General features: G+C 50.1%; 1 protein-coding gene across 4 annotated transcripts in view; it reads left to right on the forward strand.

The window, feature by feature from the left end:
• The window catches only part of CAPN2 (calpain 2), a 61,503-nt gene that overhangs the window by 19,976 nt on the left and 13,828 nt on the right, over positions 1-27,699 (forward strand). For 2 of the 4 annotated variants that reach the window (XM_029227798.1, XM_029227797.1), the window contains exons 3-11: positions 7,761-7,879; positions 8,406-8,539; positions 9,651-9,819; positions 11,002-11,085; positions 20,541-20,626; positions 21,533-21,607; positions 22,310-22,470; positions 24,977-25,146; positions 27,034-27,045. In XM_029227798.1, coding sequence (XP_029083631.1) covers positions 7,761-7,879; positions 8,406-8,539; positions 9,651-9,819; positions 11,002-11,085; positions 20,541-20,626; positions 21,533-21,607; positions 22,310-22,470; positions 24,977-25,146; positions 27,034-27,045 — 1,010 coding nt within the window. Of the gene's footprint in view, positions 1-7,760; positions 7,880-8,405; positions 8,540-9,650; positions 9,820-11,001; positions 11,322-11,437; positions 11,523-20,540; positions 20,627-21,532; positions 21,608-22,309; positions 22,471-24,976; positions 25,147-27,033; positions 27,046-27,699 lie in introns of all 4 variants that reach the window. The other 2 variants (XR_003794351.1, XM_029227796.1) reach the window with 2 other exon arrangements.

Genomic DNA, 27,699 nt, shown 5'->3' on the forward strand with positions numbered 1-27,699 from the left:
TGTAAATATTATTCCATTTAGAATTTATCCCCCTGACAGGATGAGCTATAACTTGATTTTTTTCTAGATGGCTACTCAGTTGTTCCAGTTCCAGTTGTGAATAATTTATCTTTACTAAATTCCTATGTTTGGAACTATTTCTGGACTTTCTATTTTGTGCCATTTATGTATCTCTGTATACTCTTGCACAAGTTCTGTACTATTTTAAATATGTTAGCTCTATATGTGTTTTAATAGCTAATAGAGCTAGACTCCGCTCCCTTTAAATTTTTTTCTGGCTAGCCTTTATGTTTACTTTTTCCTTGTAAATTTTAGGATCAGCTAAGTTCCAATTTTTAAAAAATCCTCTTGCTATTTTTATTGGGATTGCATTAAATTTATAGACTGACTTAAGAGGAAGTGCCAATTTTATGATGAATCTTTCTAGCCAAGAATGCGGGCCGCCTTTTAAATGGAGTAAATGATTGTCTACGCCTCTCCAGGCAGGATGGTGTCCTGGATGGATGACTAACTCACTCCAGGATGGAGTTAGCTATAAGGGTGAACAGCCGGTGGAGGACAGACCACACTAGCCAGAGAAGTCTTGAACACTGTTGGATATAAACGGCGTGGCTGGAAGCCTCTGTAATCAAATGAGGAAGCATAACCATCCCTCCCAGAAGAGAGCCCTGATGTGAGTCGGAGGCAGTTGTCAGGATTCTAGAACTGGGTCGTGTACAGATGCCACCTTGAAGGAACAGTGCCTGCAGCCAAGGGACATAGCTTGAGCCAAGCTCACAAAGAAGGAGCCAGGGAAGAAATACACTAATCTCACTTTCCTCCCTCCCTCTGGTCTTTAGGGCTTCCTGCTGGCCAAACCCTCCCAGCAGCCAGAGGCCCCGGGAGCCCACAGTTTCATCCACTGAGGTCAGCTCTGGGGCAGAGGGCAGGATGGAAAAGGGTGTAGGCTGGATGTGGGGAGGCAACTGGAAGGTACCCATCCTCACCTCCAGCTCACACAGTCCAGCACTCAGGCCCCCAAGACAGTTGTTTCTGCTCTGAGATAAATGGAGTAAATAAAGATCAGAAGGGGCTTCCCTGGTGGCACAGTGGTTGAGAGTCCGCCTGCCGATGCAGGGGACAGGGGTTCGTGCCCCAGTCCGGGAAGATCCCACATGCCGCGGAGCGGCTTGGCCCATGAGCCATGGCCGCTGAGCCTGCGTGTCCGGAGCCTGTGCTCCGCAACGGGAGGGGCCGCAACAGTGAGAGGCCTGTGTACCGCAAAAAAAAGAAAAAGATCAGAAGGTTATCACCTCCTTCTGCTCCTCCTAAAAGGACTTTGTACCTGGGCAGGAAGGCTAAAATCATGTAACAACTGGAAAACCCACCAGGAAGGGAAGGCAGGAGCTTCGTGGTGCACTGTTCAGTGACACATCCCCTGAGCAGTCTGGGCGGCCACCCTCCCCCCTGCCAAAATATCTTCTCGTGTGACTGGAGAGCAGAGCCAAACAGACAAACAAGTGAGCACGAGGAAGAAATACTTGCTAAAGTCTAGAGTCTCTTATAGATATGTAATTTAAACACCCGTAGAAAACTACACACCGGATCTTTCTTTTTCAAGCCCCATCCACGTGGCAACATTCCAGGAGAGGCCTTGGTCACTGGCAGGCACCCTCTCAAATCAGTTTGCGCCACAAGTGGTGTGGAGCCTCAGAGGTCAACGAGTTGCCTTGCCTGGCCTGTACCAGCTGGCCTGGTTTTTATCCAGACCAGGATGTGACTGACCCAAACAGGCTGTGCCAGGAGGAGACTCCAGTGACTTCTCCAACCAGGTCACCTCTACAGAAGCAGATCACCATGGGATTACCCAGAGGAGACGGGTTTTCATAAATCATTTTAGGGAGAGTAGATGCTGACCTTGGTAGGGAGAACCCTCAGCCCGGAGGAGTGGCACTGTGTGAGGCTACAGCTAATGAGGGTGCAGAACAGGTTTCCACGTGGGGAGAAAACCCTCAGGCGGACGTGGCCATCCAGGCGGAGCGAGCAGGAAGCTAGAGAGAAAACACGGTGCAGCCCAAACACTGAAACATAATGGAGTCACCTCTCAAGGACAAAAGCCCCCAAGACCATGTTTTGTGAACTGGGTGAATTAGGAACTGACACCTACTTGTAAAGGAGACTGTTCAGATTATACATTAAAAGCATGTGCTTTGCTCAGGCACACCTGACAGCCACTCATTAGCTGGGATCTTGGGGTGAGCCACCCAGTCTCCTTACAGAGGGTGGTAATAGTACCCATCTACCCCAAATTGTTCTGTGGCGAGGAAATGAGATAACTTCATGATACTTTCGACTGAAAAAAACGCACAACCTAAAAGTTGCGAGTTACGTTTTATTCGGGGACCTATCTGGGGACTATAGCCTGGGAGACAGCCTCCCTGGTGGCTCTGAGGGACTGTTCCAAAGAGGTAAGGGAGGAGCAAGGTATATAGGAGTTTTTACTGAAAAAAATCACGTAGTGGACATCAAAAGATTACTGCTAATCACAAAAAAACAGACATCTCAAGTTAATGACTAGTGTTTTTCTATGTATGGGAGGATCCAGGAGTCTGGACTCATTGAAATTATTCCCTAGATATCATATGCATCTTAACTGTCTAGGACCAGTTTTTCTCCATCCTGAATCCCCTCAGGGTGCACTGTTTGGGTGGCTACCGTGGCTGATGGCTTGATGGCGGCAACATTGTTGTTTCCTGGAATGAGAGGCAACATTTTGTTGTTGTTTGCAATGCATGTAAAGCATTTTAGCACAGGGCCTGGCACACAGTAAGTCTCCGTGAGTGTAAACTGCTATAACCGTTGTCTTCAGATCTTGTAACTGAGAAAGCTTATATGAGCAGATATTAAATAAACTTTAAAAATGGGCTCTACATAAGGGAGCTTCCCAACTTAGTTAAAAATATTTTGCTGCATGGGGTGAGGGAGAAAGTTAAGAAATCAGAATAATACAATAGGATTTCAAATGCTTCCACCTTATTAGAAATCAAGATGTTCTTCTAAGTGGCTCTAAGTCTCCCTCGACTCCAGAATTTGGAGACCTGATAAAAAAAACTTTGAACCTTTGACTGTAAAATGCATCTAACTCTTGTTTCTTCTTGCTTGTGCTGTGATCTTAGTGCCAGGGTCTTGGCTGTGCAGTGACAGGCCATCTTCCTGTTGCTGTAAGGAATTGCACTGCATTGAATGGGTGATACGTTTTTTTGTTTGTTTTTTGTTTTGTTTTTGTTTTTTTTTTCCTTTTTTGCGGTACGCAGGCCTCTCACTGCCGCGGCCCCTCCCGCTGCGGAGCGCAGGCTCCGGACGCACAGGCCCAGCAGCCATGGCTCACGGGCCCAGCCGCTCCGCGGCATGTGGGATTCTCCTGGACTGGGGCACGAAGCCGCGTCCCCTGTATCGGCAGGCGGACTCCCAGCCACTGCGCCACCAGGGAAGCCCGGGTAATATGTTTTAATGTTTCTGAGCCAAGGATATTGGGGTATTAAGATACAATATAGGATTTCAGGAAGCTGCCAACTTGTTACCCCTTAGTTTTAAATTTGAATTGCAGTTGGATTTTCCTAGTTAGAAGTGGGGTCTTTCCCTAGTTAGAAGAATCAGATACTCTTAACCAAAGGAAATCTTCAGCAAGGTATGGTTTTTAAACAAAACCCAGGATTTGGATTCAGAGGATTTACATGTTAAGACCTGCTAACGGTGTAGAACACAGACTCCTGAGCTTCGTCCAAAAAAGGTGATAATAATTAGGATAATCATAAGATTTCTGTAAGGATCAAATAAAATGTGGACCATGTTCTTCGTAAATTGCAGAGTATTATATACAATGTTAACTACTTGTTATTTCTTTCATTCCTTCTGGTGGAAGGAGCACAGACCAGAAGTTAAGAGTCTAGATTCCTGTCCCTGCACAGGTCCCCCTTTCCAGGACCTGTGACCTCAAGAAAGTAACTTAATCTCTCTCTCTCTCTTTTTTTTTTTTTGTTTGGCCACACTGTACAGCTCGAGGGATCTTAATTCTCTGACCAGGGATTGAACCTGGGCCCCAGCAGTGAAAGCGCAGAGTCCTAACCACTGGACTACCAGGGAATTCCCTTTTTTTTTTGTAACTTAATCTCTAAAAGGTACAGTTTTGTGGTCTAGGAGACATTCTAGGATTATGAATCCTTTCAGAGGAAACATGTTAGATTGGAATAGGAAGGGATGAAGAAAGCAATCCTCTCTGAAGGGCAGGGGGAGATGAGGCCTTGCTCCTCCCAGGAGGACCAGGAAAAATACTTCTGGGACACGAAGGAATAAAACAGGGAGCCGTGAAACGTGGCCACTGATTTCTGGGATGTCGCAAGAACATCCAGGTCTGGTGGTGAGCGGTAATCTGAGACACATGTACGGTCAGCACTGACCTAGATGTATGACCCACAAAAAGAAGAAGAAAAAAAAAAAAAAGGAAAAGCCATCACTACCTGAATTCAGTCACTGTCCCACAAATAGCAGCACCGTCAGCCGTGACCTCCAACACTAAAAAGCAACCGACAGGTCCTACAGACACACACTCGTGTGACGCCTACACACATGCACAAGGTAAAGGCATCGACTCTTGGTACCAAGGGAAAGAGAACCAGGAGGGCATTAGAATGGCCCTCCCAGAGTCAGACAGACTGGGCAGCTCTTCCGAGGATTTGACAGAAAAGCTACAGGAACCATGGGAATAACTGGTTCCAGGACAAATGTCGCTGAAGTTCCTACACTTGGGCCCACTTTATCCACACGCCTGTCTGCCTCCATGTATTGACAGACCCAAGTCATTTTCCAAGGTTCCTAGAAAATCTCAAATAACCTCAAGGAAAATAAGAATCACAGTCATCTCCAGGTTCTCAAAGAAGGACTAAAGTCAGGAGAAGATCTGAAGTTGGAGGAAAGGGAATAGATTGAAAAGGAGGATCTCATGACTCAAAGAGCAGCTGTCACTTGGTGTAGTCATCCTCCAGGCAGACAGTATGATAAGGTCTAAGTGAGAGGGGTGGGTGCTCAGAAAAGGCCTGAATGTCATCTGTTTCAATGACGGTCTGGTTCCTACAAGGCAGCGTATGGAATCAAGCCGGGAAAAGCTCCTCTACATAGATTTCCATCCTCACCAACCGGGGGCTCCTTCCCCAGGGCCAGTGCTTAAAACCCTCACTGCCAAGTTTCTCTGCAAGCTCCTATTCTCACTGTGTCAAAGAGTGTGTCTCTAGTTTGGTTTATATAAAGATCTAGTTGACCCAAAAGATTGTCTCTGAGATCTGACAAACACCACACCTTTTAAACTCTTCCTTGCAGTGTTTTACTGTTGGCAGTGCACTTAACCTCCTAAGCCTTGTCATTCTCAGTTTTTAACATGGAGATGGTCATAGCACCATCCTCATAGAGCTGTTGTGAGAGATAAATGAAATGATGAACCTGCAGCTCCTAGAACAGTGGCTGGCACATAGGAAGGCCTCGTCAGTAATGGCTATTGCCCAAGCTCCCCTAGCAGTCAGGAGGCAGGAACTGGTAGCCCTGGCTAATGGGTCAGGAAATAGGGACTTGATCAGTTCTTGGAACTGAGAAGTCCAAGGCAGGTGTGGCTTCAGGTACAGCTTGATACAGGGACTCAAGTGATGATACCAGGACATGGTTTCTCTCTCTCCAGCTCTCAGCCCCTCTCCCTCTGAGTTGGCTGCAAGACAGCTTCAGCAGTAGGCCGCCCCTCATTGTAGAGCCAATGCAGTAGAAGAGGGCACCTGTCCACTCTCTCTGAAGCCTCAGGAGTGGTCTCCTCACACCTCCCTGGCTCTGGCTGGATTGCAGAACCTTCCCCAAGTGAACCACTGAAGCCAGAGAACATGCAGCCCAGCTTACTGAAGATCCACCTCTGGAACTGGGGGCAGGGCCAGCGCTACCCAAACCTCTCAGGCAGGGAGACTTGCTTCCCGGAGGGTCACTGGTGGCGCCAGGAGGGAAGAGATGGCCGCTGAGTGGAAAACTGTGGTGAACCCACAGCGGCCGCCCAACCTAAGGAGCAAAGGGATTTAACTTCCTTTGGCTACTGACTGGCTGGTTAGGGAGAGGTGTGCTTCCACTTCCCACAGGGCCGGCTTGAGCACCTAGAGGCCTCAGAGCTGTTCCCCCGTCATTGCTAAGTGTTAGCAGGTCAGTCGGTTCAGCAACTCTCAAGACACCAACTAGTCCACAGAATTCAAAGATTGCAGTGAATTTCAGTGACACTCTTTAAAAAGAGTTGACATTAAAAAAAATATTTTTTAACTTATTTTCATTTATTTATTTTTGGCTGCGTTGGGTCTTCGTTGCTGCGCACGGGCTTTCTCTAGTTGCGGCGAGCGGGGGCTACTCTTCATTGTGGTGCGCGGGCTTCTCATTGCAGTGGCTTCTCTTGTTGTGGAGCATGGGCTCCAGTAGTTGTGGCTCACAGGCTCAGTAGTCGTGGCTCGCAGGCTTCAGAGCACAGGCTCAGTAGTTGTGGCGCATGGGCTTAGTTGCTCCGCGGCATGTGGGATCTTCCCAGACCGGGGCTCGAACCCGTGTCCCCTGCATTGGCAGGTGGATTCTTAACCACTGCGCCACCAGGGAAGTCCTTCAGTAACACTTTTAATAGACCTGCCAATTAATAAAAATAAACCCAGCCATGGAAATCAAACTCATCTGAGGCTATTTCCTATTGTTGTCATGGGAAATTGTAGGAAAGTGCACATTCCTTAAGAATGGAGTAAACTGGGCTTCCCTGGTGGCGCAGTGGTTGAGAGTCCGCCTGCCGATGCAGGGGACACGGGTTCGTGCCCCAGTCCGGGAAGATCCCACATGCCGCGGAGCGGCTGGGCCCGTGAGCCATGGCCGCTGAGCCTGCGTGTCCGGAGCCTGTGGTCCGCAACGGGAGAGGCCACAGCAGTGAGAGGCCACGTACCAAAAAAAAAAAAAAAAAGAATGGAGTAAACTTCCTCATCCTCGTCCCAGAACGCCCCCATCAGTCGGGCCTTTTATCTCGTGGCAAACATGACCCCTCCCCGCCACCAGCTTGCTTCTGACCACCTGAAATGGGTGTGTGCTTTACACGCATGCTCTCATCACACCTCCCAGTTACTCAACGTGTCACAGAGGAGGGCACCGAGGCTAAGGGGAGGCCAGGCTGCCAGAGAGCTGACCATCTGGCTGTCCCCATCTTTGACTCCCACGTGTGGTACCCACACACCCGCCCAGAGGGGTTCCTCGCCCGTCCTCAGGGAGGTAGCCCAGGGTGCCTTCTTAGATTCTGGCTCTTGCATTTGCGTCCATGGGGCTGCGTGCCGGTGTCGTCTTCCTCTCCCTCAAACTCGCCCACTTTTAACCGCTGCGTTGTCAGAAGCCTCAGCTGCGGAGGTGGCGCCCTCACTCCACACGTGATCGCCGCCATGCACCTTCGGTGGACCAGGCCCACAGCCGGCTGTGAGGACACAGTCCAACCATCACAGGGTTCTGGGTTCTTCAGGGAATGAATTCTCCCATCTCAACTATCACAGCAAAAACATTTCTCCCTCAGCATTCCCTCAAAGCATCACCCCAGCCCTCCTCCATAGCCCTCACGTGAGGACCGGGGGGGAACATCTGTGCCGGGCTCGCCTTAGGCCTCAAGTGCCAGAGGTGGGCACGAGAGGCTTCACATCCTCCCGGCACTGAGCCCTCTCTGATGAGAGCTCCTTACACCGTGTTCACAGGGGACTGCTGGCTGCTGGCAGCCATTGCCTCCCTCACCTTGAATGAAGAAATCCTGGCCCGAGTCGTCCCCTTGGACCAGAGCTTCCAGGAGAACTACGCGGGGATCTTCCACTTCCAGGTAACTTAAGAGTTGGCTCGAGCTTCTCCTGAGCAGGTCCTGAGGGCTAGGAGCAGGTGCTGGGGGCCAGGCAAGGACACTGAGAGACAGCAGGAAGCTGCCTGGCCTGTCGTCGCCCTGGGACCCTGTAAAGACAGCAGTGTGGAGGAGGGCGGTAGGGCAGGGCACTCAGGAAGTAATTCCCACATTTCTTTAAGAAAGTTGACTCTTTGGGGTCTGAGACAAAATGTTAAGGTACCGCTCGCTGTTCTCCTTTTATGCCGGTAAAGGAGAAATAGCATTTTGAAAAGCATAAGGCACAGGGCAGAGTGCTGGAGGGGCAGGTGTGGCCTGGGAGGGAAGGGCAGGTGCCTCTGCGCTCGTTTCTCAGCGAGGCTGTACCTGCAGGAGGAGGGCTAGAGGGGAGCGTCTCCTCGGGGATGCGATGGGCTTGGGGAACTGGCGCCCAGGGGCCGGGTAGGGAGGAGCCAGCTGCGGCTGAGGCTCACGACCCCCCGCACACTGCCGCCACCTCCCCCTCCCGCAGTTCTGGCAGTATGGCGAATGGGTGGAGGTGGTGGTGGACGACAGGCTGCCCACCAAGGACGGGGAGCTGCTCTTCGTGCACTCGGAAGAGGGCAGTGAGTTCTGGAGCGCGCTACTGGAGAAGGCCTACGCCAAGTAAGTGCCTGCCGTGCCCGTCCCCCCGCAGCCTGCCCCCAGCTGCCCTGCATTCTGGGAAGCAACACGGGACTTAGGCGAGGGCTGTCCCGAAGAGAAGTCCTCTTGTACAGAAGGACTACTTCGGACAAGATCGGGCTCTCAATTCTAGGAGATGACGCACCCAGCTCTTGCCGTTTTTAACCAAATGCACAGGAACGAGTCATGGTACTGATCGTGCTGGCCTTGAGAAGGACCTCTGCTTCCTTGGCAGGTCATGTTACATTTTTGTCAGCTAAATACAGCAAAGAGTTGCTGCCCGTGGGCAAAACTATCCATTGCAGAGGTATGAAAATGATGCAGACTTGCCCACAATACATAATACGCTGAGTAAAACTGGTTTCCCCTAGCCCTCCCAGCCGGGCCCCCGCCCCCCCCCAGGCTGCCCGGAGTCGAGATTGTCCAGCGCTCAGCACTGCCCGTTCTCAGCGGGACGCCCACGTCGGCCCCCCTCCAGAGTGGCCGGGTCCTGGCCCTGCTGTCTGGGCTCCCTCCGGGAAAATGACCGGCTCTCAGGCATCAGGAGGATTTCTGTTCCTTCCAGCCCCTGCCAGGGAGGAGGGCCAGGAGTCACACACCCAGCTGTGAGAATCTGGGGCCTGAGATGCTACTAAGTCTTATGCTTTAACAGTAGAGTTAGGGAAGCCACAGGGCGCCAACATCGCCATGGGGAGAGACCAGCCCCTCCTAACACAGCACACGGAAGCTGCTTTCATTACTCACCTGTTTTCTTTTAAGCTATAAATGCCAAACAGCCAATTTAGCAGACCTCCCCTTTCCTGCCAGGATGTAAAAAGAATCAATACAGGAGGTTGGGCCAGATAAACATCGAGGTACTTCCTAACTCTTAAGGTTCTGTGAGATTTTTCCAAAAACTTCACAAAGTACCAGGCAGTGGTAGCTTTGGCGACAGTCACTGGCCCTCGTGGGCACCCCGAGGTGGAGACAAACCAAGGAAAGACTGAACAGGGGGTCCCTGCAGCATCCAACAAAAGAGGCGTGGGGGGAGGGGCACTTTGAGAAGCAGAAGTGTCAGCACCAGGTGGCAGCGGCATCTGTCCCCTTCCTGCAGGATCAATGGGTGTTACGAAGCACTCTCCGGGGGTGCCACCACTGAGGGCTTCGAGGACTTCACCGGAGGCATCGCCGAGTGGTATGAGTTAAGGAAGGCCCCTCCCAACCTGTTCAGGATCATCCAGAAAGCTCTGCAGAAAGGCTCTCTCCTTGGCTGCTCTATCGATGTAAGTCCAGGCCTCCCTCCCTGGCTGCACCCCCATCTGCTCTAGCTGAAGTGAGCCTCCGCCAACAGTGACCAAAGAGACCCACTGCCCTCATTCCTCACACGGTTGGCGCATCCTTTGTCCACCATATTGCACATCACCTGGAGCCCAGGGGTGGCTAGGCAACCACCAGGCTGGCTGGGGTACAGCTGCTGGGGCGATGGTGACTCCAGCCTTTCCGTCTCCCACCTGCTTACAACCCTCAGCCTCCTTTGACTCACCACCCCGGACCACAGCTTCCCTGAGAGTCCCCTGCCCTCTGCTGGGCCCAAGGGAGGACCATTCTAGACACCTTCTGCCCCACCTGCGGGGCCTATGACCCCAGGGAGCCCAGCAGCCTTCCCTCCACTGCTGCAGGGTTAAGGGGCCCGTGGCAAGACTTCAGAAGGCACAGGAAGGAACCATTCCCACGTGCCACCCTTGCTGGTGAACGTCGCCAGAGGAAGGGAGGTGGGCACAACCCCTGTCCCCAAGGAGCCTCCAGGCTTTGCCTGTGCCCGGCACCGGAGCCCTGTCCTAGCTCTGGTCCCTGTGGGGACAGGGGTAAGAAGTGTGGCTCTGGGGGCCCAAATCTCTGACTCTAGGGAGGGATTCTCAGACTTTCTCTGCAAACCATGTTTGCATGGCAGAGACCCTTTCTACTCCGACGCAGCCCTTCTCATTGACCCAGACAAAAATAACAACCTCCATCAGAACAGATGGGGAAGGAATGACTGGGGAAGTTCTAGTAGAACAGAAGCCAATTCTGAAGTCAGGCAGAAACGAACGGCTGTCCTAGTGTAAACCCTGCAGCGGGCAGGGCAGCCCTCGCAGTTTCAGGGGACTCAGCGCACCTGGGCCGCCGATGCCATCCGGGTGTGTGTCCTGAGTCCCCTCCACGGTGTGCCCTTTCCTGCGGGAATTTGTGACTGCGCCGGGCACACACATGAGTGCAAGTGCCGCTCTCCCAGAGGGCTGCCCTCGGCCTCTTCTCTGGTTGTGAATAGCTGGGCAGCGCCTCAAAGAAGTAGTAGGAGGGCCTCCAGGCGGGAGCGGGAGCCCTCCACCTGGGCCAAGGCCCTGCTGAGCCCTGAGCGACAGAAGGAGGGAGGGAGGAGGTGGGATGCGGCAGCCGGCCTGGGACTGATTCTCCCACATTTCCAGATCACCAGTGCTGCAGACTCGGAGGCCATCACCTTCCAGAAGCTGGTGAAGGGGCACGCGTACTCGGTCACTGGCGCCGAGGAGGTAACGCCTGGCAGGCATTCTCGGGGGTCTTTCTCTTGTTTGCACGATGGCAAAAGCAGTTTTTGCTGCTTGCTGAGGGTGGGGCCCGTGTTCCCCAGTCCTCACTGCAATTCAGGGCCAAGGGGATGGGCCGACCCTCCCCAGCCCCTGCCGGCTGCGTGCTGCCCTCTGCTGGCCACGGATCGGTCCAGGCCCTCTGGACTGAGTTCCAGAATTGTCTCGCTCTTCTGGACCAGGTAAGATAATACAACACTGCATCTGTGTAGTGTTCCGTCCTCTTCAAAGTGCTTTCATGAGGCTTCCGGGAAGGTGACGGAAGAGTAAGACGCGGAGATCACCTTCCTCCCCACAGATACACCAGAAATACATCTACACGTGGAGCAACTCCTACAGAACACCTACTGAACGCTGGCAGAAGACCTCAGACCTCCCAAAAGGCAAGAAACCCCCCACGTACCTGGGTAGCGCAAAAGAAAAAAGAATAAACAGAGACAAAAGGATAGGGACGGGGCCTGCACCAGCGGGAGGGAGCTGTGAAGGAGGAAAAGTGTCCACACGCTAGGAAGCCCCTTCGCGGGTGGAGACTGCGGGTGGCGGAGCGGGGGAGCTTCGGAGCCGTGGAGGAGAGCGCAGCAGCAGGGGTGCGGAGGGCAAAGCGGGGAGATTCCCGCACAGAGGATCGGTGCCGACCGGCACTCACCAGCCGAGAGGCTTGTCTGCTCACCCGCCGGGGCGGGCGGGTCTGGGAGCTGAGGCTCGGGCTTCAGTCGGAGCACCGGGAGAGGACTGGGGTTGGGGGCGTGAACACAGCCTGCAGGGCGTTAGTGCACCACGGCTAGCCGGGAAGGAGTCCGGGGAAAAGTCTGGACCTGCCGAAGAGGCAAGAGACTTTTTCTTCCCTCTTTGTTTCCTGGTGCGCGAGGAGAGGGGATTAAGAACGCCGCTTGAAGGAGCTCCAGAGATGGGCGCGAGCCGCGGCTAAAAGTGCGGACCCCAGAGACAGACATGAGACGCTAAGGCCGCTGCTACCGCCACCAAGAAGCCGGTGTGCGAACACAGGTCACTCTCCACACCCCTCTTCCGTGGAGCCTGTGCAGCCCGCCACTGTCAGGGTCCCGGGATCCAGGGACAACTTCCCCGGGAGAACGCACAGTGCGCCTCAGGCTGGTGCAACATCACGGTGGCCTCTGCCGCCGCAGGCCCGCCCCGCACGTAGTGCCGCCCCCCCCCCCCCCGCCCCGGCCTGAGCCTCCGAATCAGCGGCTCCTTTAACCCCGTCCTGTCTGAGCAAAGAACAGACGCCCTCCGGCGACCTATACGCAGAGGCGGGTCCAAATCCAAAGCTGAGCCCCTGGGAGCTGTGAGAACAAAGAAGAGAAAGGGAAATCTCTCCCAGCAGCCACAGAAGCAGCGGATTAAAGCTCCACAATCAACTTGATGTACCCTGCATCTGTGGAATACATGAATAGACAACGAATCATCCCAAATTAAGGAGGTGGTCTTTGAGAGCAAGATTTATTATTCTTTCCCCTTTTCCTTTTTTTGTGTGTATGTGTATGCTTCTGTGTGAGATTTTGTCTGATAGCTTTGCTTCCACCATTTGTCCGAGGGTTCTGTTTGTCCAATTTTTTTTCTTAATAATTACTTTTTATTTTAATAACCTTATTTTACTTTATCTTCATTCTTTCTTTCCTTCCTTCCCTCCTTTAGACAACGAATCATCCCAAATTGAGGAGGTGGACTTTGAGAGCAAGATTTATGATTTTTTCCTCTTTTTCTGAGTGTGTATGTGTATGCTTCTGTGTGAGATTTTGTCTGTATAGCTTTGCTTCCACCATTTGTTCCGGGTTCTATCCATCCGTTTTTTTTGTTTTGTTTTGTTTTTTCCTCTTAATAATTATTTTTTTATTTTAATAACTTCATTATATTTTATCTTACTTTATTTTACTTTACTTTGTCTTCTTTCTTTTTTTCCTTCCTTCCCTCCTTCCTTCCTTGCTCCCTCCCTCCCTCCCTCCTTTCTTTCTTTCTTTCTACTTCTACTAATTCTTTCTTTCTACTTTTTCTCACTTTTCTTCTGAGCTGTGTGGATGAAAGGCTCTTGGTGCTGCAGCCAGGAGTTAGTGCTGTACCTCTGAGGTGGGAGAGCCAACTTCAGGACACTGTTCCACAAGAGGCCTCCCAGCTGCACATAATATCAAACAGCAAAAATCTCCCAGAGATCTCCATCTCAACGGCAGCACCCAGCTTCACTCAACGACCAGCAAGCTACAGTGCTGGACATCCTATGCCAAACAACTAGCAAGACAGGAACACAACTCCACCCATTAGCAGAGAGGCTGCCCAAAATCATAATAAGTCCACAGACACCCCAAAACACACCACCAGACGTGGACCTGCCCACCAGAAAGACAAGATCCAGCCTCATCCACCAGAACACAGGCACTAGTACCCTGCACCAGGAAGCCTACACAACCCACTGAACCAACCTTAGCCACTGGGGACAGACACCAAAAACAACAGGAACTACGAACCTTCAGCCTGCAAAAAGAAGACCCCAAACACAGTAAGATAAGCAAAATGAAAAGACAGAAAAACACACAGCAGATGACGGAGCAAGATAAAAACCCACCAGACCTAACAAATGAAGAGGAAATAGGCAGTCTACCTGAAAAAGAATTCAGAATAATGATAGTAAAGATGATCCAAAATCTTGGAAATAGAATAGACAAAATGCAAGAAACATTTAACAAGGACCTAGAAGAACTAAAGATGAAACAAGCAACGATGAACAACAAAATAAATGAAATTAAAAATACTCTAGATGGGATCAATAGCAGAATAACTGAGGCAGAAGAACGGGATAAGTGACCTGGAAGATAAAATAGTGGAAAAAACTACTGCAGAGCAGAATAAAGAAAAAGAATGAAAAGAACTGAGGACAGTCTCAGAGACCTCTGGGACAACATTAAACGCACCAACATTCGAATTATAGGGGTTCCAGAAGAAGAAGAGAAAAAGAAAGGGACTGAGAAAATATTTGAAGAGATTATAGTTGAAAACTTCCCTAATATGGGAAAGGAAATAGTTAATCAAGTCCAGGAAGCACAGAGAGTCCCATACAGGATAAATCCAAGGAGAAATATGCCAAGACACATATTAATCAAACTATCAAAAATTAAATACAAAGAAAACGTATTAAAAGTAGCAAGGGAAAAACAACAAATAACACACAAGGGAATCCCCATAAGGTTAACAGCTGATCTTCCAGCAGAAACTCTGCAAGCCAGAAGGGAGTGGCAGGACATATTGAAAGTGATGAAGGAGAAAAACCTGCAACCAAGATTACCCAGCAAGGATCTCATTCAGATTTGATGGAGAAATTAAAACCTTTACAGACAAGCAAAAGCTGAGAGAGTTCAGCACCACCAAACCAGTTTTACAACAACTGCTAAAGGAACTTCTCTAGGCAAGAAACACAAGAGAAGGAAAAGACCTACAATAACGAACCCAAAACAATTAAGAAAATGGGAATGGGAACATACATATCGATAATTACCTTAAATGTAAATGGACTAAATGCTCCCACCAAAAGACACAGATTGGCTGAATGGATACAAAAACAAGACGCATATATTTGCTGTCTACAAGAGACCCACTTCAGACCTAGAGACACATACACACTGAAAGTAAGGGGACGGAAAAAGGTATTTCATGCAAATGGAAACCAAAAGAAAGCTGGAGTAGCAATTCTCGTATCAGACAAAATAGACTTTAAAATAAAGACTATTAGAAGAGACAAAGAAGGACACTACATAATGATCAAGGGATCGATCCAAGAAGAAGATATAACAATTGTAAATATTTAGGCACCCAACATAGGAGCACCTCAATACATAAGGCAAATACTAACAGCCATAAAAAGGGAAATCGACAGTAACACATTCATAGTAGGGGACGTTAACACCCCACTTTCACCAATGGACAGATCATCCAAAATGAAAATAAATAAGGAAACACAAGCTTTAAATGATACATTAAACAAGATGAACTTAATTGATATTTATAGGACATTCCATCCAAAAACAATAGAATACACATTTTTCTCAAGTGCTCATGGAACATTCTCCAGGATAGATCATATCTTGGGTCACAAATCAAGCCTTGGTAAATTTAAGAAAATTGAGATTGTATCAAGTATCTTTTCCAACCACAACGCTATGAGACTAGATATCAATTACAGCAAATGATCTGTAAAAAATACAAACACATGGAGGCTAAACAATACACTCCTTAATAACGAAGTGATCACTGAAGAAATCAAAGAGGAAATCAAAAAATACCTAGAAACAAATGACAATGGAGACACGACGACTCAAAATCTATGGGATGCAGCAAAAGCAGTTCTAAGAGGGAAGTTTATAGCAATACAATCCTATCTTAAGAAACAGGAAACATCTCGAATAAACAACCTAACCTTGCACCTAAAGCAATTAGAGAAAGAAGAACAAAAAACCCCCAAAGTTAGCAGAAGGAAAGAAATCATAAAAATCAGATCAGAAATAAATGAAAAAGAAATGAAGGAAACGATAGCAAAGATCAATAAAACTAAAAGGTGTTTCTTTGAGAAGATAAACAAAATTGATAAACCATTAGCCAGACTCATCAAGAAAAAAAGGAAGAAGACTCAAGTCAATAGAATTAGAAATGAAAAAGGAGAAGTAACAACTGACATTGCAGAAATACAAAAGATCATGAGAGATTACTACAAGCAACTCTATGCCAATAAAATGGACAACCTGGATGAAATGGACAAATTCTTAGAAAGGCACAACCTGCCAAGACTGAATCAGGAAGAAATAGAAAATATGAACAGACCAATCACAAGCACTGAAATTGAAACTGTGATTAAAAATCTTCCAACAAACAAAAGCCCAGGACCAGATGGCCTCACAGGCGAATTCTATCACACATTTACAGAAGAACTATCACCTATCCTTCTCAAACTCTTCCAAAATATAGCAGAGGGAGGAACACTCCCAAAGTCATTCCACGAGGCCACCATCACCTTGATACCAAAACCAGACAAGGATGTCACAAAGAAAGAAAACTACAGGCCAATATCACTGATGAACATAGATGCAAAAATCCTCAACAAAATACTAGCAAACAGAATCCAACAGCACATTAAATGGATCATACACCATGATCAAGTGGGGTTTATTCCAGGAATGCAAGGATTCTTCAATATATGCAAATCAATCAACGTGATACACCATATTAACAAATTGAAGGAGAAAAGCCATATGATCATCTCAATAGATGCAGAGAAAGCTTTTGACAAAATTCAACACCCATTTATGATAAAAACCCTGCAGAAAGTAGGCATAGAGGGAACTTTCCTCAACATAATAAAGGCCATATATGACAAACCCACAGCCAACATCGTCCTCAGTGGTGAAAAACTGAAAGCATTTCCACTAAGATCAGGAACAAGACAAGGTTGCCCACTCTCACCACTCTTATTCAACATAGTTTTGGAAGTTTTAGCCACAGAAATCAGAGAAGAAAAGGAAATAAAAGGAATCCAAATCGGAAAAGAAGAAGTAAAGCTGTCACTGTTTGCAGATGACATGATACTATACATAGAGAATCCTAAAGATGCTACCAGAAAAGTAGTAGAGCTAATCAATGAATTTAGTAAAGTAGCAGGATACAAAATTAATGCACAGAAATCTCTGGCATTCCTATACACTAATGATGAAAAATCTGAAAGTGAAATCAAGAAAACACTCCCATTTACCATTGCAACAAAAAGAATAAAATATCTAGGAATAAACCTACCTAAGGAGACAAAAGACCTGTATGCAGAAAATTTTAAGACACTGATGAAAGAAATTAAAGATGATACAAATAGATGGAGAGATGTACCATGTTCTTGGATTGGAAGAATCAACATTGTGACAATGACTCTACTACCCAAAGCAATCTACAGATTCAATGCAATCCCTATCAAACTACCACTGGCATTTTTCACAGAACTAGAACAAAAAATTTCACAATTCGTATGGAAACACAAAAGACCCCGAATAGCCAAAGCAATCTTGAGAACGAAAAACAGAGCTGGAAGAATCAGGCTTCCTGACTTCAGACTATACTACAAAGCTACAGTAATCAAGACAGTATGGTACTGGCACAAAAACAGAAATATAGATCAATGGAACAGGACAGAAAGCCCAGAGATAAACCCACGCACATATGGTCACCTTATCTTTGATAAAGGAGGCAGGAATGTACAGTGGAGAAAGGACAGCCTTTTCAGTAAGTGGTGCTGGGAAAACTGGACAGCTACATGTAAAAGTATGAGATTGTATCACTCCCTAACACCATGCACAAAGATAAGCTCACGGTGGATTAAAGACCTTAATGTAAGGCCAGAAACTATCAAACTCTTAGAGGAAAACATAGGCAGAACACTCTATGACATAAATCACAGCAAGGTCCTTTTTGACCCACCTCCTAGAGAAATGGAAATAGAAACAAAAATAAACAAATGGGACCTAATGAAACTTAAAAGCTTTTGCGCAGCAAAGGAAACCATAAAGAAGACGAAAAGACAACCCTCAGAATGGGAGAAAATATTTGCAAATGAAGCAACTGACAAAGGATTAATCTCCAAAATTTATAAGCAGCTCATGCAGCTTAATAACAAAAAAACAAACAACCCAATCCAAAAATGGGCAGAAGACCTAAATAGACATTTCTCCAAAGAAGATATACAGACTGCCAACAAACACATGAAAGAATGCTCAACGTCACTAATCATTAGAGAAATGCAAATCAAAACTACAATGAGGTATCATCTCACACCGGTCAGAATGGCCATCATCAAAAAATCTAGAAACAATAAATGCTGAAGAGGGTGTGGAGAAAAGGGAACCCTCTTACACTGTTGGTGGGAATGTAAGTTGATACAGCCACTGTGGAGAACAGTACGGCGGTTCCTTAAAAAACTACAAATAGAACTACCATATGACCCAGCAATCCCACTACTGGGCATATACCCTGAGAAAACCATAATTCAAAAATAGTCATGTACCAAAATGTTCATTGCAGCTCTATTTACAATAGCCCGGAGATGGAAACAACCTAAGCGCCCATCATCGGATGAATGGATAAAGAAGATGTGGCACATATATACAGTGGAATATTACTCAACCAAAAAAAGAAACGAAATTGAGCTATTTGTAATGAGTTGGATAAACCTAGAGTCTGTCATACAGAGTGAAGTAAGTCAGAAAGAGAAAGACAAATACCGCATGCTAACACATATATATGGAATTTAAGAAAAAAAAAATGTCATGAAGAACCTAGGGGTGAAACAGGAATAAAGACACAGACTTACTAGAGAATGGACTTGAGGATATGGGGAGGGGGAAGGGTAAACTGTGACAAAGCGAGAGAGTGGCATGGACATATATACACTACCAAACGTAAGGTAGATAGCTAGTGGGAAGCAGCCGCATAGCACAGGGAGATCATCTCGGTGCTTTGTGACCGCCTGGAGGGGTGGGATAGGGAGGGTGGGAGGGAGGGAGACGCAAGTGGGAAGAGATATGGGAACATACGTATATGTATAACTGATTCATTTTGTTGTGAAGCTGAAACTAACATAAAAACAAAAACAAAAAGTGCTTTCACATTTGATCTCACAGAAGCATTGGTGCCCCAATTACTGTAGTGGTCAAATCTGACTCTCCCTCTTGCCAGCTGTGTGGCCTTGGGCAGTTATTTAAGCTCTCTTCTGCCCCCTAGTTTCCTCAAATTTAAATTAGAAACAGTAATAATAATATCCATTGTAGGGGCTTCCCTGGTGGCGCAGTGGTTGAGAATCCACCTGCCAGTGCAGGGAACACCGGTTCAAGCCCTGGTCCGGGAAGATCCCACGTGCTGCGGAGCAACTAAGCCCGTGCGCCACGACTACTGAGCCTGCGCTCTAGAGCCCGTGAGCCACAACCACTGAGCCCACGTGCCACAACTACTGAAGCCTGCATGCCTAGAGCCCGTGCTCCACAAGAGAAGCCACTGCAGTGAGAAGCCCACGCACTGCAACGAAGAGTAGCCCCCGCTCGCTGCAACTAGAGAAAGCCCACGCACAGCATCGACGACCCAACGCAGCCAAAAATTGATTAATTAATTAATTAAAAAATATAACATCCATTGCAGGTTGTTGAGGTGATTCAAACAAGTTAATATATGTAAAGCACTCAGACTGCACCTGACACATTTTGTCCAAGCAGGTCGCTGTCCTGGATTTTGCTGTTTGTTTTTATACTATAAATACTGTTAGGTAGCCACCATCCACTGTTAATTACAAAACCCGGACTAGATCCCAGGTCTTCTGACATGTGCAGTGCCCTCTCTCTCTTTTTTTTTTTTTTAACACCCCCGCATATATCTTTTTATTTTGAAAAATTTCAAGTCTACAGAAAAGTTGACAGAATAGTATAATAAACATCCAAATGCTATTTTTCCAGATTCAACAGTGGTTGAAATTTTCCACATCTGTTTTGTCTCTATGTATGTGTACTTCCTTTCTGAGCCATTTGGAAGTAAATTGCAGATGTCACAACAGACGCTTCACTCCTGAATACTTCAGCATTTATCTCCTACCCATAAGGACACTCTCTTACATAATCCCAGTACTATTTTCATGCTGAAGAAATAAACATTAATTCAATAACATGATCTAATATATACTCCATGGAAACATTTTCCCAGTTGCTCCAAAATGTCCTTTATAGTACCCTCAATGCCCCCAGTCCAGGGTTTAATCAAGATTCATGCACTGCATTTGCTTGTCATCACCAGTGTTCATTTGATGGAGCTCCTGTGACAAAAGTACATGCTATTATAGTTAGTTAAACTAAGGTTCAGAGGTGACGTGCCAATGCAGAGTCTAGAACAAGCACATTTGTGCCTCAGACTCAGGACAGAGGTTAAAGAGCCCTGGTCCTTGCGGCTTCCCTGGTGGCGCAGTGGTTGGGAGTCTGCCTGCCGATGCAAGGGACACGGGTTCGTGCCCCGGGCCGGGAAGATCCCACATGCCGCGGAGCGGCTGGGCCCGTGAGCCATGGCTGCTGAGCCTGCGTGTCCGGAGCCTGTGCTCCACAACGGGAGAGGCCACAACAGTGAGAGGCCCGCGTACTGCAAAAAAAAAAAAAAAAAAAAAGAGCCCTGGTCCTCCAAGGGCCAGACCCTGGGAGCTGCCCAAGCCGAGCAGCAGCGAGGGTCTGGGAGTCAAGGCCCTCTCCCTTTTGCGATCCCCCTTATTACATGGACTTGATGCCTCCTGCCCCTGGCTCATGGAGAAAAAGGGGCTTTGGGCCGGAGAACCTCCAGGCCTGGCTTGAACTCAACATCTCTCTCCTCTCCTTCACCCACCCCTCCTGCAGGTGGAAAGCAGAGGAAGCCTGCAGAAGCTGATCCGCATCCGGAATCCCTGGGGAGAGGTGGAGTGGACCGGGCAGTGGAACGACAAGTGAGTAGGGCAGGTTCGGGAGCCGGCGTGGGGGCACTCTTTCCAGGGGTCTCTGGGGAGCTGAGGGGGGGCGGCATGGTAGCCATGCTGAGAATAAATCCCCGAGAGCACAGGCCACCCCGAGTGGGACCCCTGGGGCTGGTGGCCCTCTAGGCTCTTAACCAGTGCACTCCAGCCGTCTGGGTGCCTTTACAAGGCCCAGGGCTCCTGGGATGCTCATCCTTTCATCACCTCATGGTTCCTCCCTTCCCTAGCTCGGCGTCACCTTGCTATTGGATCTTCAGGGAAAAAATACACCCTTCCTCCCCTAAGCACTCGTTCTATCCCAAGGATGTAAACTTTGTGCCTGTGACCAGAGAGAAGTCCTTCTGTTGATGTCCAGGGTTCCTGGTAGGCCTGTTAGACGACTCTCTGGGGTGAACTCTGTGAGCCCCTCTCATGGTCTTCCTCTGCTCCCGTCTCCCCATGCCCCTCCACAGCCCAGCACCCACAGTTCTTCACCTTTTCCCTGGCAGCCTCTGCCATGGCATAGAGATGCCTAACAGGGGCTGCAGGTCAGCCACAGAGGCCAAGATGAGCGCCCATCCCCTACATCGAATTTCCAATCGCCCTTTAAAAGAGCTGACAGGCCCATCTCAGTTTGGGCCACTGATGCTACTTCATGTCTCTCTGATGGGCTGTGTTCATCTTCTGGAATCTTCCTTGCCACCATCTCCCAGGATAATATATCCTCTCACCTTGCTGCCCTGTACCTCTCAGCCACCTGTGTGTTACTTCCCTCCCTTACTGGGGTCTGAGCCCTCAGGTGGGAGAGCATGTCCCCGGTCCTCATCTTTGGGGCATCTTGGGGAGAAGTCATCGTCCCACACTAGTTTCTAATGCCTCTCCCATTGCTTGGTTTTCCAGCTGCCCAAACTGGACCACTATTGACCCAGAGGAGAGGGAAAGGCTGACCAGACAGCAGGAAGATGGGGAATTCTGGTAAGATTCTTAGGCTTTAGGGAAAGAGGTGTCTGATCTTTACTAGAAAATGAGTGAGATTATCGTGTTGAGGGAGCAGGGGCGTGGGATCCTGGTTTTGTTGTTGTTTTAAATTCACTATAAGACCTTGAACAAAACAATTCTTGAACCTCTTCAGTTTGTCCATCTCAGCAGTAGGGTTTCAAAGCTGAGCAGCTCAGCAGAGAAGACTAAGAATTCCTGCAGGCATGTTCAGGTCCCAAGAGAAAAGAGGGGGAAGATGGGCCTTTCTCCCAACCAGTTCCTAGAGATTCATCCCGAGGCCTCAAGAAATGGGTCCCTTGGAGAGTAGCAGTGGGGCCCACGCAGCTGTGTCTGTGCTACTCTGGGACCACCTACGTCTGCACAGTACTGGCGTTTTACCAAATGAGCAGCCGTATTTTGTCTCATTTGATACACATGGCTCCCATTTTTACAGATGAGAGTTCTGAGTTTCACAGAGGCTTAAGTAACTTGCTGAAGGTCACCTGGCTAGAAGGTGGTAGCACCAGGACTAGAATTGGCGCCTTCCAGTGGCGGACCTGGTGGCCATGTGGCCCCGAGGTGCTGTCTCCTAGCAGCTCTGCCTGGCCCTGACTGGGTCCTAGTCTGGCCTTGGGCGGAAGGTCCAGGCTTATCAGTGTGTCCTCCGGCAACCTGGGTGCTGCGTCCCTGCTTTTGCAGGATGTCTTTCAACGACTTCCTGAGGCACTATTCCCGCCTGGAGATCTGCAACCTGACCCCTGACACGCTGACCAGTGACACCTACAAGAAGTGGAAACTCACCAAGATGGATGGGAACTGGAGGCGGGGCTCCACCGCGGGCGGCTGCAGGAACTACCCGAGTGAGCACCCTGCCACCGCCCCAGCCTGGTGTGCTGCACCCCATCCTGGCCGCTCCTACCCTCCAGGACCCTCTGCCTCTTCTCCCTGAGTCTCCACCTCAACACCCTTCTTGTCCCCTCAGCCCCTTGCCTTCTGCACTCACTTGTCTCCCTGCCCACGCAGAACCCAAGACGTGCTGTTTCTGTGATTCCTCTCCGGGCCCTAGATTCCCTGATGCCACGGCCTCGCCCACTGAGGCAGCGTTAATCCCACTTCATACCCATGGGCTACTTTTTTTTTTGTTTCTTTGCGGTACGCGGGCCTCTCACTATTGTGGCCTCTCCCGTTGTGGAGCACAGGCTCCGGACGCGCAGGCTCAGTGGCCATGGCTCACGGGCCCAGCCGCTCCGCGGCATGTGTGATCCTCCCGGACCGGGGCACGAACCCGTGTCCCCTGTATCGGCAGGCGGACTCTCAACCAGTGCGCCACCAGGGAAGCCCCCATGGGCTACTTTATCCACACGAAGCCCACGCGGCCTAGCCCAGCAGGGGGACCTCACCCACTGGACCTCTGCGCATCCAGACCCTGGTTGTTGCCTGGCAATCCTCTTGTGCCCAATTCACTCAGCAGGTGTTGATGGGGTCCTGCTCAGATGGGGGCAAGGACTCCTCCTCTGGTTTATCCTTTGTTTATTCCCCTGACCCTTCTGCCTCAATGGCCCAGTCCTCCCCTGCCCTCTCCCACTCAGAAATTGTCCCATCATGATGACATTTGCCAATTATGAAACATACATTGGGTGCTAGGAACTGTGCTAAGTGATTTATTAATATATTACTGCATTTAATCCTCACAACAGCCTTCTGAGGCAGGCACTTTATTAATCATCTCCATCTTTAAGATGAGGGGACTGAGGCTTGGAGAGGTTAAGTGACTTGCCCAAGGCCTCACAGCCTTCACTGTGCCCGGGATTTGAACCCGGGCAGTCTGACTGTGGAGTCAGTCTTTAAGTACTGCAGTGGCAATTCATGGTCATATATTGATTCTCTTGTTACAGATGAGGAAACCAAGGCTCTCAGTGGCATACCTGGGCCACAGAGCAAGTAGTCAGACTGGGACTAGCAGATTGGTGCCTCTAGCTCTGGTGCTTTTTTTTTTTTTTTTTGGCTGCATTGGGTCTTTGTTGCTGTGTGCAGGCTTTTTCTAGTTGTGGCGAGCGGGGGCTACTCTTCATTGCGGTGCGCAGGCTTCTCATTGCGGTGGCTTCTCTTGTTGCGGAGCATGGGCTCTAGGCACGCGGGCTTCAGTAGTTGAGGCACGCGGGCTTCAGTAGTTGTGGCACGCGGGCTTCAGTAATTGTGGCTCTAGAGCACAGGCTCAGTAGTTGTGGCACACGGGCTTAGTTGCTCTGTGGCATGTGGGATCTTCCCGGACCAGGGATCAAACCTGGGTCCCCTGCATTGGCAGGCAGATTCTTATCCATTGCGCCACCAGGGAAGCCCAACTCTGGTGCTTTTAATCCTTCACCTCATGTATGCAGCCACCAAGCAAGTTCCAGAGGTGCTGGGATGGTCCTCTGCCTCAGATAAGACTATGTCTCCTACTCACTAGATCAGGGGTTGGCAGACTCTCTCTTAAGGGCCAGATAGTTGACCCTTTTGGCTCTGTGGGCCATCTAGTCTCTATGGCAACTATTCAACTGTTGCTGTAGCCCGAAGGCAGCCATACTTAAATGAACAGATATGATGACTGTGTTCTAATAAAACTTTACTTGTAAAAACAGGCAGCCAGCAGCCCATAGAGCCATAGTTTGCCAAACCCTACACTAGATACCTTTATCTCCACAAGTAGAATGTTAGTAGGTAAAGGAAGGAGATCACGTTAATTATCCTTAAAATGAATGAATCTCAGCTCCTTCCTGCAAGTTGGTTTTGAAAGTTGGGAGGGCAGAGGCACCATGGGAGTGGGCAAGGGGACAGGCCCAGGAGGACGGGGACACAGAACAAGAGGCTGAGATGGGGCACAGGATGTTCCTGGCCCCTAGGTTCATTGATGGGGGTGCAGACCTAGTCCCCAAGTCCCCCCAGCCAGGCCAGCTGGGCCATCTCTGACCCCCGAGTTAGAGCCTGGTGAGAAGATACCACGGGGAGATATCACAGCTGAGCCAAAGGAGATCTGGGCCTCAGCTCTGACCACCCTGTTCCAGGATGCCTCCCAAGCCCGGCCAGCCTGAGGGCGAGCGAGAGAGAACTGCAAAGGGGAGTTTCTAATTTAGGTTCCCGTGAGGTTCAGACAAACCCCCAGCCCTCCACTGCTCATGGCCTGTTGCCACCCGGACGGGCTGCCAGCCAGCCCTGGTCTCTGGTTCCTCTGCCCTGCCATACCCCCACCCGCCCATCCTCACCCCTCTCCCAGCAGCCTCCAACCCCTGCGACCAGCGCGGCCTCGTCCCCTCGTCCCCCCATGCGCACCTGTTCACGCTGGACTCCTGCGGTCTGAGTGACTGACCCCGCCCCTTCTGGCTACAGATACCTTCTGGATGAACCCTCAGTATCTGATCAAGTTGGAGGAGGAGGACGAAGACCAGGAGGACGGGGAGAATGGCTGCACCTTCCTGGTGGGTCTCATCCAGAAGCACCGGCGGCGGCAGAGGAAGATGGGTGAGGACATGCACACCATTGGCTTCGGCATCTATGAGGTATGGGAGGGGTGTCCACAGGGCTGGGGCTCCTCCTTCCCTTCCACCTTGGCTCGTGTCAGCCCCTGCGACGAAGGCCAACCCCAGAGACAGACCTGGAGATGGGACCCCAGGCCGGGAGCTTGGCCAAGGAAAAGCAAAGCCATGGGCCGGGCCAGTCCTAAGAGACTCATGCAGGGAGGTCCCTGCAATTGGTCTGGGTCACCAGGAGCCCCCACCCCCCCTTCCCCTGCAGCCAGCTTCCGGGGAGTCCCGCTCTTTCAAGTGGGCTCCGTGTCCCTTCTCACTTCCCCCAGGCCTGGCACTCTGGCTGGCCACCAATCTCCGAAGGACAGAACAGATGTAAGGCGAGGACAGAGTATGCTGGACCATGTCCGGAGCCACTGTGAGGGCAGGAACTGAGCCAGCAGGTCCCGTCCCGCTGGGCAGAGCCCATGCTCGGGGCAGGGGAGCAGTTGGTCCTCTGCTCCCACCAGGGCTCAGCCGGCTAGAGCCCTGCACCCAACACAGGCGCTCTCACTGCCCCCATGTCCTTTCATTCCGAACCAACTGACCCAACACGCTGGGCCCGGTCCCCTCCCCTCTCCCTTCTCTCGCACAGAGAAGAGCTGCTCCTGGCCTGGGGTGAGCAGTGGGAGAAGCGGGGTGCAAGGAAGACTTCAGAGCCGCTCAAGTGGGGTGCACTTTGATGTGATGGGCGGGCCGCAGTGATGTGCTGGAACCAGCCCACTCTTCCCAGCCCGACATTCAGTGAGGTCACGTGGGCAGCCTGAAGACAGCCACGGCAGGGAGGGGGCAGTATGTACAGCATGGAAATTAGCAAATACTACACATCAGGTCTCCCACCGAACCCTGAGAGCCGGGCTCCCAGCACAGCGCGTAGGAGTCAGACACAGTGTCGGGGAGAAGGCTGTCTGCTCACTTCACCCAGCAGGGAAACACGGCTGCCGCCCGTGGGGCGACGATCTGCCTGCTCACCCACCAACAGGTGGAGCTGGGCAAGCACCATCATTTCTAAAAATGCACATAAGGGCTTCCCTGGTGGCGCAGTGGTTGAGAGTCTGTCTGCCGATGCAGGGGACACGGGTTCGTGCCCCGGTCCGGGAAGATCCCACGTGCCGCGGAGCGGCTGGGCCCGTGAGCCATGGCCGCTGAGCCTGCGCGTCCGGAGCCTGTGCTCCGTGATGGGAGAGGCCAAAACTGAGAGGCCCGCGTACCGCAAAAAAAAAATAAATAAAAATGCACATAATTCCAAGCTTCTCAGTCTCTGAAGTAGGAGCTGAGGACTTCAGATCTAGGACAGAATAGCTGCAAGAAAAATGCAGACTGAATTGTGACACACAGCCCAGACTTGGAAATCCAGCCATGGGCTTTCAGAGCCAAGAAGCACCTATCCCGTTTTAGAGATAAGGAAACTGAGGCCAGAGAAGGGAAGTGACTTGCTTGAGGAAATACAGATGGATGTGGCCGGCAGCAGCTTAGAACCAGCACCTGCTGGCTCCCAGCCCCGGGGGGCAGCTGTGTCCCTGTGCTGCTTCCTCCAGCCCTGCTTTCTCTGGCGGCGAGGGTGGGGTGTGGGCTTTGCTACAGGCAGCTGGGTGACCTCAGCCAGGTCAGCCAGGTCACTTCACAGCTCCAGGCCTCGGTTTCTTGCTCTATAAGTTAAGAACGGTGCTAAGGGCTCATGTACATTATCGCCGGCTCATAAGATTTTTTTTAAATGTGGGAATATGTTGCGTTCCTTGGGAAATAATTACTGGGTTGACTTAGTTCCTATTGGTAAAGCTACAGAGAAAGGGGGGTAGCAAAGGAGGCCATCTCAGTGGTGACATTTCTTTCTGGAGCTTTTCCAGAGTCTGAATTCAGCGTGTTCTCCTTTATTTGCAGATTCCAGAGGAGGTACGTCTGGCTCACGTCAGCCGCTGTCCCTGGGGGCTCAGGTTCACCAACAAGGAAAAGGCTTAGACTGCTGGCTCGGGGGTCTTGTGAAGCCTGGGCAGGAGCTGGTGGCGATGAAGGATGAGTCCCCAGCCCCTCTGGGCTGCAGTGAGGTTGCTCAGGTCCTAGATCCCAGGGTCTAAGCACAGGGTAAGGCAGCTGGGGCAGTTGCCACGGGGCGTGCTGTCTCCCCAGGCCTGGCAAAGCCGCTGCACACATTTAGTTCCGGGTGGAGGGTCCATGGTCCAGGGGCTGCAGGAGACTCTTCTTGGAGTCCTGTAGTGCTCTTAAAACAGGCCTAAAGGGAAATGATGAGCCCTGCGGTGGTATTATAAGATGGGGGAGCACAGAAAGAGGCCTGGACCCCATTCCCAGCTCTGCCATTTGCAAGCTGTGTGACCTTGAGCAATTAACCTGTCCTCTCTGGACTTCAGTTTCTTCGTCAGTAAAACTGGTCAACCATCCACCTTGCCAGACTATTGGGATGCGCTGTGATACGTGAGAGCACTTAGTAGGCCCACAGTTAGGCTTAACCGAGCTGGTGAGACACACAGTCGCAGTGTGTGTTTTTAAAGGCCATAGTTATTCAAGTCGACACACAGGACAGGGCAGTTG

Source organism: Monodon monoceros, unplaced genomic scaffold (genome assembly GCF_005190385.1).
Source record: "Monodon monoceros isolate NGI ecotype Baffin Bay Population unplaced genomic scaffold, NGI_Narwhal_1 Super_Scaffold_18, whole genome shotgun sequence".
NCBI lineage: Eukaryota > Metazoa > Chordata > Mammalia > Artiodactyla > Monodontidae > Monodon > Monodon monoceros.